Source organism: Microcaecilia unicolor, chromosome 5 (assembly GCF_901765095.1).
Source record: "Microcaecilia unicolor chromosome 5, aMicUni1.1, whole genome shotgun sequence".
In the NCBI taxonomy this organism is placed as follows: Eukaryota; Metazoa; Chordata; class Amphibia; order Gymnophiona; family Siphonopidae; genus Microcaecilia; species Microcaecilia unicolor.
Genome location: NC_044035.1, coordinates 262,845,367 through 262,861,147, shown reverse-complemented (window position 1 = coordinate 262,861,147; position 15,781 = coordinate 262,845,367). Strand labels below are relative to the sequence as shown.

Genomic DNA, 15,781 nt, shown 5'->3' with positions numbered 1-15,781 from the left:
CTTGAGGGTCATGTCACGGCTCATAATGTTAGAGCCATGGCAGCGTCGGTAGCCCACTTGAAGTCAGCCACCATGGAGGAAATTTGCAAAGCTGCGACGTGGTCATCTGTCCACACATTCACATCTCATTACTGCCTGCAGCAGGATACCCGACGCGACAGTCGGTTCGGGCAGTCAGTTCTTCAGAACCTGTTTGGGCTTTAGGATCCAACTCCACCCCCCGAGGGCCCTGTTTGTTCTGTTCCAGGCTACACTCTCAGTTAGTTGGTAAATTTTTTAGGTCAATCTCAGTTATGTCCTCGCCGTTGCGAGGCCCAATTGACCAATGTTGTTGTTTTGAGTGAGCCTGGGGGCTAGGGATACCCCATCAGTGAGAACAAGCAGCCTGCTTGTCCTCGGAGAAAGCGAATGCTACATACCTGTAGAAGGTATTCTCCGAGGACAGCAGGCTGATTGTTCTCACAAACCCGCCCGCCTCCCCTTTGGAGTTGTGTCTTCCCTTGAAGTGTATTGTCTTGCTACATACTGGACTGGCCGGCTCGAGCCGGTTTCGGGCGGGAAGACGGCCGCGCATGCGCGGTGCGCGCGGGCGCGCGAGGGCTAGCAAAGGACTTTGCTAGTGAAGTTTCCGATTGGAGGGGCTGCCGTGGACGTCACCCATCAGTGAGAACAATCAGCCTGCTGTCCTCGGAGAATACCTTCTACAGGTATGTAGCATTCGCTTTGTCATTGGTCACTGTGTGGGAAGCTCCGCCATATTCAAGGTATCATCCAGTAGGATCTCTTTAGCGTCTGAGACCTTGTGCATCTGATGGATGACACCACTTGCAGTGGATGCACTGGGATCGAAGATATTGTGTGAGAGGTTTAATTTCTGCTCGCCTCTTTAACGTGGCTATAGCTAAATCCTGATAGAGTTCAAGTGGTTAAGAGTCCCATTTAAAGTTATCTGTCATGCATTCTGCATGCATGATCTTTTCCTTAAGCTTGAAATTGGTAAAGCAGGCAATCAAATGTCAGCTGCAAATCAGTACTTTCCTCAGATTTCTCCTACATCGGGACTAGGGGCCCTGTTTACTAAGCTGCGCTAGAGGTGCTAACCATGTAGATGTTCATAATACTCCTATGGGCGTCTAGATGATTAGCACGCGCTAAAAACGCTATTGCACCTTAGTAAACAGAGCCCTAAATGTTGGAACTCTCTCCCTAAATCTGTTAGATTCCATTCTAATTATATGCAATTTTGAAAGAAGTTAAAAACTCAACTCTTTACAAATTTATTTCAAATTTCTTCACATTAATCTAAGTTTTCGGATCTAATTAACTGGTCGACAACTTTATCTTCTGCTTGTATTACGTCTTTATCAATTTGGACATTGTTATAACCCTTCTCTTATTTTGTTAATCCTTGTTACTCAATCCAATGTATTATGACCAATGTAATTTTCACTCTATATTCATTCAATCTATATTGTAAGCCACATTGAACTCAAGACGTTTTGGGATAATGTGGGATATAAATGCCAAAAGAAAATAAATATTAAAAAGTAAGGCAGATAACGAAGAGCCTTGCATACTCCTGAATGAATATTGTTCCAGTATGATTTATCAGTACCCATACATACCTGAAGTTGTAAGTCAGATAAAAAAGACTTGAACCAATTCCATTAGTTCCAGTTATTCTTGAAACTATTGAATGACTTAGTAAAAGCTCATTGTTCAATAGACACATTTTAAGTTGCATAACGTTTTGGTTGTAAAAGTTTTTTCTGCTGTTCATTGTTTTAAAATGGAAGTTGATTAATAAAAATAAAGAGAAAGAAAAAGTATCAAACACATCAGCGATATCGAGAGTGACCATCAAATAATCCACACATTTATCAAATCCAGAACATATAATGTCAGATACAGAGAACTGCATAGCTTCAGTGTTATGCTTAAAGTAAAATGCAAATTGACAAAGATTAAGGACCCTGTTTACTAAGCCGTCCTAGAGGCATGTTAGCATTTTTAGCGTGTGCTAACTGTGTAGGCGTCCACAATATTCCTGTGGGTGTCTACACAGCACGCACTAATTTTGTGCACATGCTAAAAATGCTAGCGCACCTTAGTAAATGGGGCCCTAAGAATCTTTTCAACTATGAAGGATAGTAAATTGAATTCATACTAATTTCTCAAGAATTTTGGTCAAAAGAAGTAATGAAGAGATTGGACAGTGATTATCAGGGTTAAGGTGATCACTCTTGCCGCCCTTTAAAAGTGGCCTCACACTCGCTTGTTTTAATGAGGAGGGGACTACTCCCTCACGTAAGGATGTACAGTCGAATCCGCTTAAGTGCAAGGGTCTGGGACCAAAGAAATGCATGCAGTTAACCAGAGTGTTCACTTAACTGTTGTGACCCAAAGAAGCTTGACATCTGATAAACATATGTACAGTACTGTTATACGTACAGTATACAGTCTCAGTTAACCAACATTAGGCTTACTTGAAGTCCTCTGTACACTCTTGGGTCTGTGAGTTCCATAGACTACGTCTTCCAGACAGTAAAAACTGTCATAGCACTGACATCCAGTGGCCTCCAGATAGGCCTGCACGGTGTTGAGACTTTCCAGCGCTCTTGCAAAAGTGACAGGAGGAGGTTGTTGAATTTCCTCAGCATGTGTCTTGCTGCTCATTTCTTCATCTGGTCCATCATCAGCCGTTGTTGCCTGCGTGTAGGAGCATATCTCGACATCAGTGCTGTCTTCAGCTGTTTGTAGATTGTAATCAACAGCTACGTAGCGATGGAACTCCTCTTCAGTAAAACTGGCTGGGATGTCAATAACCTCTTCATCTGACGTGTTTGCAACAGCTGCATCTGTTTTGTCCCTCTCTACATCCTTAACAAAGCTTGCCCACTTGTAGCAGTTCACAATGGTTGCCTGTGTAACATGATTCTTTCTGCATATGTAGGGAATCCAACAGTGATAGATTACGAGCCAGTTCAACAGCATGTTTATCCTTGCCACTCTGGTCATTCATAGTGCTCCTCAGACAACGTAGCACAAGAGCCTGATAATGTTTGAAATTGGCTATTATGCCCTGATCCAGAGATTGGTAGTGTTTGGTGGCAGGAAGACCACCTTGATGCTGAGATGGACATTATATCGCATTACGCAGTGGTCACATGACCTCTTATGACCTATACCATTTTAGGTCAGTGACCTTTGTCAACGATTTTAATCACTTGAAACACCTCAAGCATTTAACATGTAAATCAACTTAATACCAACATTGAACAATTTATTCGAAATTCATGTAACATATAAGAAATAAAAACAGCACTTAGCTTAATCTTCACTTGTTCAAAAGAGTCCGATGCCGGAGACCAAACCCACACCCGACGCCCATATCGGGGTGCAGTAAGGCATTTCAGCAGCACTTGTGCCTGCATCTGGGATTAAATAACTTCCCAAGTAGAAGACTCAAACTACAAAAAAGTACAAAAACCATATGAAATGACAGAAAAACAAAAATCGTAAATAATTAAACAATTCATACCACGCGGAAAACTGCTTCCACCTTGAAGCACTGTTAGGGCCGGTGAGAGATCACCAGGATGCCACAAGAATTTAAAGAGCCAGATGTTCACTGTAATGATGGCACTGGCACACAAAACTTTATTGACAATTGTACAAAAATAAAGAAGAATTAAAAGCACATCTTATAAAAATATTTACAAAGAACAGAAACTTATCAAAGTCCCTTTTCAAACCACGAGGTTCCATACTATTAAGAAAAAATATCCAATGGCGTTCTTTATGGAGTAAGGTGGAATTCATACCACCACCCTTATGGGGGTGGGGGGAGGGGATAGGTACTACTTCTAGAGCTGACCAAAAGTATGTGAAGTAGCTAAACAGTGAGAAACAATTGGTGTATTCTGGTCCTGTCGTTGGACAGCTTCTATGTTCAACCATATGCTCTGCAAATTTTGCCCACATAAACAGAACAGGGTCACCAAATAGCATAAATTACCTTCTTAGTTTGGCATGTCGAAGAAAAATTTAAAGAAACCATATAACCATTCAAAACAACTATTGTACCTGAAAAAGATGAGGAGCAAACACTGCAATGTGTTCAAGGTTGGTGTCCCTTAAGATTGTCATTAGAGGTAGCAGAGGTCACTAAACGTACGTCTGAAGACACCCATAGATCTCTCAGGTTACGTCCACGTTTAAATGCAAACAATGGAGTCTCTTGACAAGACTGATGCAATTGTAAAATGTTCCAATGCTTTAAAATTATAAAACGTACAATACTAACTAGAGGTGGATAAAGAAGAACACAGACCGCTCTATTGGAGGGTTTCTGATGAGAAGGTAACAAGAGATATGATCTTTCAGCCTACCAAGCTCTCTTGTAAGCTTTCTTCAAGATACGCTCAGGATATCCTCGTTCCTTGAATTTTTGATACAAAACTGATGCTCCTTGAACTCTTGAACGGTAGAGCAGATACGTCTTAAACGTAGGAACTGGTCCACTGGTATGTTTTCACAAAGTTTATGTGGATGACAGCTAGAAAAATGCAAATTTCTGTCAGTAGGTTTCTGGTACAAAAAATGAATTTGAACTCATTCCGAGATGTACACTGGACCATAACAAAAAAATGTCATCAATAAAAAGACACTAAAATTTAATGTACCGAAAGAATGGTGATTTTTGTAAATGGAGCCATTCAAAGTGGCCTACGTAAAGATTCACAATATCTGGAGCAATTGAAGCGCCCATCACTGTACCTTTTATGTAAAGACTAGTAAAAAAGGCCCGTTTCTGACACAAATGAAACGGGCGCTAGCAAGGTTTTCCTCGGAGTGTGTATGTTTGGGAGAGTGTATGTGAGAGTGACTGTTTGAGAGTCAGAGTGAAAGTGTGAGTGTGTGTGAGAGAGAGTGAGTCTGGGTGTGAGTGTGTTTGTGAGAGAGTGTGTGTGTGAGAATGAGAGTGTGTGCAAGTGTGTATGTGAGACACAGTGTGAGAGAGAGTGTGTGTGTGTGGGCGAGAGAGAGAGTGTGTGTGAGACACAGATTCTCTGTTTGAGTGAGTGTATGAGACCAAGCGAGTGTGTGAGTGACTGTGTGGCACATAGAGAGTGAATGTGATACAGTGTGAGACAGAGTGTGTGAGAGTGAGAGTCAGAAAGACATTGTATATCAGAGAGAGAGTGTGAGCCGTGCCCTCCCAATCCATGGCCATCTGTCCCCTGGCCCCTCCATTCATCCTTTTCCAGCAATTCCCCTCTCTCCCTGAGCCCTGCCCTCCCAATCAATGCCCATCCATGCTCCTCTGTCCCCTGCCCCCTCCATTCATCCCTTTCCAGCAATTCCCCTCTCTCCCTGAGCCCTGCCCTCCCAATCCATGCCCATCCATGTTTCTCTGTCACCTGCCCCCTCCATTCATCCCTATCCAGCATTTTCCCTCTCTGCCTGAGGCCTGCCCTGCAATCCATATCCATCCATGCCCATCTGTTCCCTCCATTCATCCCTATCCAGCATTTCCCCTCTCCCTGAGTCCTGCCCTTCCAATCCATGCCCATCCATGCTCCTTTGTCACCTGGCCCCTCCATTCATCCCTATCCAGCAATTGCCCTCTCTCCCTGAGGCCTGCCCTGCAATCCATATCCATCCATGCCCATCTGTCTCCTCTATTCATCCCTAGCCAGCAATTTCCCTCTCTCCCTGAGTCCTGCCCTCCCAATCCATGCTCCTCTGTCCCCTGCTCCCTCCATTCATCCATTTCCAGCAATTCCCCTCTCTCCCTGAGCCCTGCCCTCGCAATCCATGCCCATCCATGCTCCTCTGTCCCCTGCCGCCTCCATTCATCCTTTTCCAGCAAGTCCCCTCTCTCCCTTCCATGACCCCCCCCCCCTCGCATCCATGCTCCTCTCTATCCCATGTCCCAGCCTGGCCCGCCCTCTTCTCCTCCCCCCCTTCGCATCCATGTCCCCCCTTCGCATCCATGCATCGTTTTGTTTTGTTTTTTCTTCTTTTTCAATTTACCTCCGTGGCGTTTCCGGCAGCGAAGCGTCAGGGAAGGAGGCGGCGCTCCCGACGTGTAGCTTTCCCTTCGCTGTGTTCCGCCTTATTTTGAAGGCGGAACACAGCGAAGGGAAGGCTAGACGTCGGGAGCGCCGCCTCCTTCCCTGACGTTTCGCTTCCGGATTTGTTTGTTTTGTCGCGAGGGCGGGGCAGAGACGGCTGGCTGGCTGGCTTGAAGGGAGGCTTCACACCACGAATCCACGAACCCTACAGCTTCAGTGACGTCAGATGGCTTCAGGGCATGGCTTCAGGGCTTCACAGAACGTTGTCCTCATTAGAACGTTCACGGTGCGTTTTATTATATTAGATAATATTGATCTTGCAACATAAAATATTTTTTTGTTAAAACTAGCCTTAATAAATCAATCAAACAAACATGTGGTAGGAAGTGTTCTCTCAGTGATGGGACATTGTTCATAAGCATTTTGACATTGTTCTACATATGTGTAGTAATATACAAAAGTATGTATGATTCTTAATTTTTTTTGTGTGATACGCTCAGATGCCATTTTGCTTTAAACATAAACAGTTCCTGAGGTTTTCAGTCAGAAGGATCTGATAATTATTAAAAATTTGTATCTGGAGAAAGATTATGGTTCTCATACTGATGCAAGAGTTTCCTGAAAAGAGGTGGAAGAGGGTAAACGTAGAATTGTTTTCAAGAAATTGTGAGAAATGGGCTCAGCTGATCGCCAGTTAGGAAGTAGAAAGGCCCGATTAGTTTGCACTGAAGAAAACATTTACGGCAGTTGAAGTACAAGATAGTGAAGTGATATTGTTTAGGTGATGTGGTCCGCTTGAGTGTAGTCTTATTGCACATTTATTAAGGATGATATATCCCAAATGTTATTGAAATTGGTCAAGTTTTCACAAAGTTATGCAGAAAACAAGCTTTGTATAGGTTTTTTTTTTTACACAGTGTATAAGATCATGAATGGAATGCAACAGGTAAATACAAATCTGATGGTTAGTCTTTCAAAAAGTTCAAAGACTAGGGGCATTCCATGAAGTTACTAAGGAATAGATTTAAAAACAAATCTGAGAAAATATCGTTTTTCTCAAAGTATAATTAAGCTCTAGAATTTGTTGCTTTAGTATGTGTTAAAAACAATACAACTGGACTGAAAAAGATTTGTATACATTCTTGGAGGAAAAGTCCATAAACTGTTATTAAGGTAGCCCTGGGGAAAGCCACTACTTATCTCTGGGAATAAGCAGTGAAGAATGTGGCTACTTTTTGGGATCCTGCCAAGTACTTGGGACCTGGCTTGGCCATTGTTGGAAACAGAATTCTGGGCTTGATGAACCTTTGTTTTGTCCTAGTATGGCATTTGTTATGTTTTTGTAAGTGAGAATAGAATTGCATAGTGGGTGAAGAATCAATTTGCAGCTTTTGTTTATTTCTGTTTTTTTTTTTTTTTTTTTTTTTTTGGGGGGGGGGGGGGGGAGATTAAAAATTGCCATCTTAGCCTGTTTGACCCATATTCAGTCATACAGTCTGAATCTGGCCTCATGCAATTATCTCAAACTTTTTCCTTTTATTAAACATAGGTAATGAAGAGACTGATTCTCATCAAAAAGGGAACAAAGATCTTATCTGTACAGTTCCTGATTCAGAAAAAGACCGATGTCTAAATTCCTGGAGCAGAAAGAGAAGAAGTAGTGGTTCTAGTTCTGATCAAAGTAGCACAAGTTCTCAAGAGAAATCAACACAGCAACTTGTAAGTTAAATGTGTGTTCACTATAATGGTTCTTGCATAGTTGCTTAGTAGAAGTTGAAGCTATTAAGCCATTGTAAGTGGATTCAAAATAAGCCATTTAGTGCACAAATGAGCTAGCATAGTATCATAGTGCAGTTGCTTACCTGTAATGGAAATTTTCAGTGCACAGCAGGATAAATCAACCACAGAGTAGATTACCTGTCAACACAGAGATAGATCAGTTGCTTTGTGATAATTGTGCTGCACGCAGTGATGATGTCAGGCTGTCTAACGTCAAGGTGGTCTTCCTGCCACCAAACACTACCTTTCTGATCCAACCTATGGATCAGGGCATAATAGCCAATTTCAAACAACATTATCGGGCTTTTGTGCTATGTCGTCTGATGAGTGTTATGGATGACCAGACTGGCAAGGATAAACATGCTGTTGAACTGGCTCGTAATCTATCACTGTTGGATTCCCTACATATGCAGAAAGAAGCCTGGAATCATGTTACACAGGCAACCATTGTGAACTGCTGCAAGCGGGCAAGCTTTGTTAAGGATGTGGAGAGGGACAAAACAGGTGCACCTGTTGCAAACGCGTCAGATGAAGAGGTTATTGACATCCCAGCCGGTGTTACTGAAGAGGAGTTTCATCACTACGTAGCTGTTGATTACGATCTACAAACAACTGACGTCAGCCCTGATGTCGAGATATGCGCCTACATGCAGGCAGCAGCTGATGATGAAACAGATGATGAAATGAGCAGCGAGGCACATGCTGACGAAATTCAACAACCTCCTGTCACTTTTGCAAGAGCGCTGGAGAGTCTCAACACCATGTGGGCCTATCTGGAGGCCACTGGATGTCAGTGCTATGACAGTTTTTACTGTCTGGCAGACGTAGTCTATGGAACTCACAGACCCAAGAGTGTACAGAGGACTATGACTGATTACTTGAAGTAATCCTAAACTGTACATATGTTTATCAGATGTCAAGCTTCTTTGGGTCACAATGGTTAATTGCACGCTCCAGTTAACTGCATGTATTTCTTTGGTCCCAGACCCTTGCACTTAAGCAGATTGCACACAAGCAAGTTTGCCAACAAACACTTATCTTAAAGGAAGAGCATGAATGTCCCAACAGCGTCGTTCCACCTTGTATTCACTCCACAGTAGTAGCTTATCTTTGTCAAACCACTGGTGCCAGGAAACCTGTAACAAATCCGTGGTGACTGCAAATATGTCTTCCAACACAGTTCAGATGACAGGACACACTTTTGCAAATCCTGAACAAGGGCTCTTGTATCGTAAGAACTTGCTTATCGTAAGAACTTGCTGCTTTAGGAGGGAAACTGGATTGTAGAACTTTTCAACTACAATCCGGTTTCCCTCCAGTAATTTGTCTTCAAAATCAAGTGTGGTACTGGAAGATTGGAGGGTGGCTAATGTAACGCCAATTTTTAAAAAGGGTTACAGAAGCGATTCAGGAAATTATGAAAGTACAGGCCTGACATCAGTTATGGGCAAAATAGTAGAGACTATTTAAAGAACAAAATTACTGAGCATATACGTAGGCATGGACTAATTAAACAAAGCCAACATGGATTTAGTTAAGGGAAATCTTGCTTCACCAATCTGCTACATTTCTTTGAAGGGGTAATTAAACATGTGGATAAAGGTGTGCTGGTCGATATTGTGTATCTGGATTTTCAAAAAGCATTTGACAAAGTAAGTCATGGACGACTCCTGAGAAAATTAGAAAGTCACGGGATAGGAGGCAGTGGCCTATTGTGGATTAAGAACTCATTAAAAGATAGAAAACGGTGTAAGGTTAAATGGTCAGTATTCTCAATTGAGAAGGGTAGATAGTGTGGTTTCCTAGGCGTTTGGGATGGCTGCTTTTAAAAATATTTATAAATGATCTAGAGATGGGAATAACTAGTGAGAATTTAATTTGCTGATGACACAAAGTTATTCACATTTGTGAAATCGAAAGAAGATTGTGAAAATTTGAAAGAAGACTTCACAAGACTGAGAGACTGGGCATTCAAATGGCAGATGACGTTTAATGTGAGCAAGTGCAAAGTGGTGCATGTGGGAAAGAGGAACCCAAACTATAAATACATGATGCGAGATTCCACATTAGGAATCACTGCCCTGGAAAAGGATCTAGGTGTCATCGTTGATGATACGTTGAACCTCCCTGCTTAGTATGCATCGATGGCTAAGAAAGCAAATAGAATGTTAGAAATTATTAGGAAAGGAATGGAAAACAAAACCGATACTGTTATAATGTCTTTGTTTCTCTCCATGATGTGACTGCACCTCAAATACTGCATGCAGTTCTGGTCACAGCATCTCAAAAAAGGCATAGTGGAATTAGAAAAGGTAGAGAGAAGGGTGATGAAAATGATAAAGGGGATGAGATGACTTCCGTATGAGGAAAGGCTAAGGAGGCTAGGGCTCTTCATATTTGGTGAAGAGATGGCTGAGGGGAGATATGATAGAATTCTATAAAAGACTGAATGGAGTGGAACGGGTAGATGTGAATCACTTGTTTACTCTTATTCCAAAATACAATGACTAGGGGGCACGCAGTGAATTTAAAACAAATTGGAGAAAATATTTCTTCACACAATGTGTAGACTCTGAAATTTGTTGCCAGTAAATGTGGGAAATGCATTTAGCTTAGCAGGGTTTCCTAAAAAAAAAGTCCATAAGCCATTATTAAGATGGACTTAGGAAAATCCACTGCTTGTTTTTTTTAGGATAAACCTCCACTGCATGCAAATCCCTCTCAGAAATATTTATTGTGGATATTCTGAAAACTGACTGGCTGGGGTGCCTCCAGGACCAGGTTTGGGAACCACTGGCTTCCACCATAGATATTGAAAATCAGTCTATGGCTACGCTGCCTGTTCCACCAGAAATCCAAGATATCCTAGTAGGCTCCCATAGGCTCTCTACCAGGAAATTTATACCGTGTCCTGTTTCACCTGCTAGTTTAGTTACAATGACTGCAGTCCTTTCAATTACTTTGTTTCCACCCTCCTGCGGTAGATTGTTGGCCTCTTGGACACCCGAAAATTAAGTACCTGAATGTAACTAGCCTTGAACAGCTACTGAGGGGTCTGAACTAAATCCAAGTCTTATGATGTAAACCTTTCCAACTCTGGTTTAAAAACTTTGAAAAATGTGGTATCAATGTGTAATAGGTATCTAGGATCTGATATTTCAAAGCATTGATCGGTAACAGCACCTGCTATCCAGATAACTGCCACTGACTGGGTCTGTCTAGCGATTTTCAGAGGCACTGTTTGGATATGTCCCTGAAAATCACTACTGAATGCCCCAGCACTCTTGCTCTCGCTCTAGGTAATGACAGGCTGGAGAATGGGCGGTCCCAAGATTTACCTGCATTGTGGCGATGCTCAATCTGTTATCCGAATGGACTGAATATCATCACTATCCGGTTAACACTAGCAAGTGCTGCTCAATATGGTTTATTAAAATTATCATCAGGATAGTAGTGCTGAATATCTAGATATTGTATTTTTTACCACCACAACCAGGTTAAAAAAAAAACATTGTAGCAGTTGAATATTGACCTGTAAGTTTAACAGATGACATTACTCTCAGGTTGAAGTTCCCTTTCAACAGTTGGAACACTTGGAAGGCAGTTAAGTTACTGCTGTGAAATCTGACTTCCAAAAAGTTCCATTTGTCAGAAAGGTCCCTACTCTCCCCCTCTCCCTCTTCCCCCCCCCCCCCCAAAAAAAAAAAAAAGTGTATGATTTGGTCTGAATGACCTTAATTTAATCTGTTCACTTCTTGGCATTATATCTGCTACAACCTTTGCATATATTTATCTTTTCCTCTAATTGTAGCTTTCTTGTAGTTCTAGCAATTACTTGTCACTAGAATCATGAAATATTTCTGCTCCAGTTTATCAGTTTATAAAATGTTTTTAATTTAAAGGTACAAACTTAACCCCCACCTCCCGTTTTACAAAGCCGCTGCCACGCAGCAATGCCAATACAGCCCGGTGCAGTAATGTTGGCATTACTGCACCAGCGGCTGCTAGTTAGGCTTCGTAAAAGGGGTGTGGGGGTGGGGTTAGATTGTAAGTGCTCTGGGGATAAAAGAAATACTTATTGTACCTGAATGTATTTCACCTTGAGCTACCACTGACAAGGTGTCAGCTAAATCTGAAAAAAAAAAACTGATTTCAAAATGCAAAGTTGGACATCTACTGATGGTATATATTTTTCTGATGTCTAATTTGCAGAAAGAATCAAAAACTAATTGTTTATCTCCCATCAACAAAAGTCAAAGGAGGAATCACCATTGTCTCAGGAAGGAACGCCAGACCTCAAAAGGTCAGGAGAACGTAACACTGCCTCAGCAGGAAGATTCAAAGTTAACATGTCATGGAGACAACATGGAACTCTCTGTTACCTGTGCACGCAAGCCTAGCTTGGACTCATTTTCCAAGGCTCCTACTTGTAAATCGTCTTCTACAAGAGACAACAGTTTGAAGATTGGTGGGAAACGTCAGAGCCTGAGGAAATCCCATTATAGTAAATGTTCTACTAGTGTAGCTGATACAAGTAAGTAAGGGAAAAGGGATGTGATTTGATATACTGCCTTTCTGTGGCTAGAATCAAAGTGGTTTACATATTATATACAGGTACTTATTTTGCACCTGGAGCAACAGAGTATTATGTGATTTGCCCAGAGTCATAAGGAGCTTCAGTGGGAATCAAGCCCGGTTCCCCAGGTTCTCAAGCCACTGAACTAACCATTACACTACTCCTCCATTCCCTGTACTATAGCTGTGTGGTCTTATTTGTGGTAGCTGTATCTGGAGCTTTTGGGTCCAGTCCTCCTACATCTGCCATTACCATCATACTCTGCAGCTCTGGTCATAACAGTAGAAATCACTCTGAAGCTTTTGCCCACCCATGCTGAAAACTAGCAGCCAAAATCAGTTTTTTTGTTGTGACTGGATTTCAGCTACACTGGTGCTAGCCATTGTAAATAAGGTTTACAGGTTGATTTATTGTACTTCTTTAAAGATGACAAAATAATTTTCTTTGATAATTTCACCATTAAAAAATCTTGATATGATATAGGTTTTACAGAAGGAGATTGCTTGATTGCTTTTGACTTGAACCCCTATAGTAAGCATTTATAATTTTTGAGGGTAGTTTTAAAAAAACATTTTCAAAGCTGTTTCAGACAAAAAACAGTGGTTTGTGCATAGAAATGACCTGTTACAAAACTGGTTCCAATAAATGGATAACAAACATGAAAACTGCAACTACTCTATATACTTGAATATAAAAAAAGGGGGGGGGGGAACTGTTAATGCGATTATAAATCGCTTCTCCTGATAACTGCCTTTTCACTCTTACTTGCTTCATCGGCAGACAAAGTTATGCACTTGGCTGCTTTAGGGCTTTGACCACCTGCGCATGCTCAAGGCCTGCTGGCTCCCGCCCTCTCTGTTCTGCGAGGAGGAAGGGGAGAGGTTTAGAAAGACATGCTGCTCATCGGGGGGGGGGGGGGGGGGGGGATAGAGGGTGGTGGAGGCATAAGCGAAGGTGAGAAATGACAGTTACTGCAGGAGGGCGGAGTGGAGTTGAGGAAGAAATGCCGGTCATTGGGTGGTGATGAGAGACTCGAATATAAACCGAGACCCCCATTTTTGGCCCCAAAATCTCAGTTTATATTGTGTGTATACGGTAATTTAATTTTTGATAGATAGTCTAGAACAGGGCTGTCCTCGCCAGGTCAGGTTTTCAGGCTTTCCCCAGTGAATATGCATGAGATCTATTTGCATACATTGGAGGCAATGCATGCAAATAGATCTCATACATATTCATTGGGGAAATCCTGAAAATCCAACTGGATTGCGGCCCTTGAGGACCAAGGTCGGACAACCCTGGTCTAGACATTGTGAGAATAGAAAACCTGCTGTCTTCGGAGAATACCTGCTACAGGTAAGTATCTTTGCTTGCTATGTCTTTTCCAACTGCTAATGAACTTGCTGAGTATTTCGAGAGTAAAATTTCAACAATCAGATCTCACTTTAATTGTTATCAACTCATTCAATCTGATGATTCACTCAATATTGACCAAAACTGACTGCTTGGTTTCAACCCAAAGACGAAAATGAATCTGGCCTCTCCCCACACCCGATCAAAAAGTGTCCCCCCCCCCCCCCCCGAACCCAACCCTCAGTGGCAGTCCCCTTCCGTGCCCTCCTTCCTAGCAGTAGCCCCCTCACAAAACAACCCCTCCAGACCTATCATATTGTTGGTGAGTAGTGGAAGTGGGAATAATCCCCATTTACTGCTGTGCATGCCTGGCACCTCCTTCAAAATGGCTTCTGGAACTCCCAGCGCGTCCTGGCAGCCATATTGAGATTGCTCCTGCTTATGCCGGTTCCAGTCTCCAAAGTATAATACTAATAATAAGCTTAACTAACCCAATCACTTAAAAGTATGTGGTATCAAGTTAGTGACTTTCTTTTTTCTTTTATTTGGAGTGGAGAAAAAGACCTCAGTAGTCACCGCGTGGCAGCAGAACAATAAATGCACTCAATGCCCGCGTATCTTTGTCTCCGTTTTTATCATTGGTCAAAAAAACTCCACTGTGTGTAAGTAAGGGCTATAGATAAGGTTGAATATAACCAGTAAAGAATAGTCTAAATTGTGTTGCTTGACTGTTGCTTAAACAAGTAATGTTACTTAGCAAAATTAAAAAAGCTAAGTAAAAGTGGCGATCAGGGAAGACAAAGCCGTAGTGGAGAGATTAAATGAATTCTTTGCTTCAGTCCTCACCGAGGAAGATTTGGGTGGGATACCGGTGCCATAAATGGTATTCGAAGCTGACGAGTCGGAGAAGCTTAATGAATTCTCTGTAAATCTGGAGGATGTAATGGGGCAGTTCTACAAACTGAAGAGTGGCAAATCTCCTGGACCGGATGGTATTCATTCCAGAGTACTGATAGAACTGAAAAATGAACTTGCGGAGCTATTGTTAGTAATATGTAATTTATCCTTAAAATCGAGCATGGTACCACAAGATTGGAGGATGGCCAGTGTAACGTTGATTTTTAAAAAAGGTTCCAGAGGAGATCCGGGAAATTATAGACCGGTGAGTCTGACGTCAGTGCCGGGTGAAATGGTAGAGATAAAGAATAAAATTACAGTGCATATTCAAAAGCATGGATTAATGAGACAAAGTCAACATGGATATAGAGAAGGGAAATCTTGCTTCACCAATCTACTACATTTCTTTGAAGGGGTGAACAAACATGTGGATAAAGGTGAGCCGGTTGATATTGTGTACCTGGATTTTCCAGAAGGCGTTTGACAAAGTACCTCATGAAAGACTCCGAAGGAAATTGGAGAGTCATGGGATAGGAGGTAGTGTTCTATTGTGGATTTAAAACAGGTTAAAAGATAGAAAACAGAGAGTAGGGTTAAATGGTCAGTATTCTCAATGGAAAAGGGTAGTTAGTGGGGTTCCCCAGGGGTCTGGGACTGCTGCTTTTTAACATATTTATAAATGACCTAGAGATGGGAGTAACTAGTGAGGTAATTAAATTTGCTGATGACACAAAGTTATTCAAAGTCATTAAATCGCGAGAGGATTGTGAAAAATTACAAGAGGACATTACAAGACTGGGAGACTGGGCGTCTAAATGGCAGATGACTTTTAATGTGAGCAAATGCAAAGTGATGCACGTGGGAAAGATGAACCCGAATTGTAGCTACGTGATGCAAGGTTCCACGTTAGGAGTCACGGACCAAGAAAGGGATCTAGGTGTTGTCGTTGATGATACGTTGAAACCTTCTGCTCAGTGCGCTGCTGCGGCTAAGAAAGCAAATAGAATGTTAGGTATTATTAGGAAAGGAATGGAAAACAAAAATGAGGATGTTATAATGCCTTTGTATCGCTCCATGGTGCGACTGCACCTAGAATATT

The 15,781-nt window shown here is 42.0% G+C and overlaps 1 protein-coding gene across 1 annotated transcript in view; it reads left to right on the top strand.

Moving 5' to 3' along the window:
* SENP7 (SUMO specific peptidase 7) overlaps window positions 1–15,781 on the top strand; it is a 231,010-nt gene that overhangs the window by 66,300 nt on the left and 148,929 nt on the right. Inside the window, exons 6-7 of the mRNA XM_030204142.1 lie at window positions 7,630–7,799; window positions 12,072–12,393. Of these exons, the coding sequence (XP_030060002.1) occupies window positions 7,630–7,799; window positions 12,072–12,393 (492 nt within the window). The remainder of the gene's footprint in view (window positions 1–7,629; window positions 7,800–12,071; window positions 12,394–15,781) is intronic.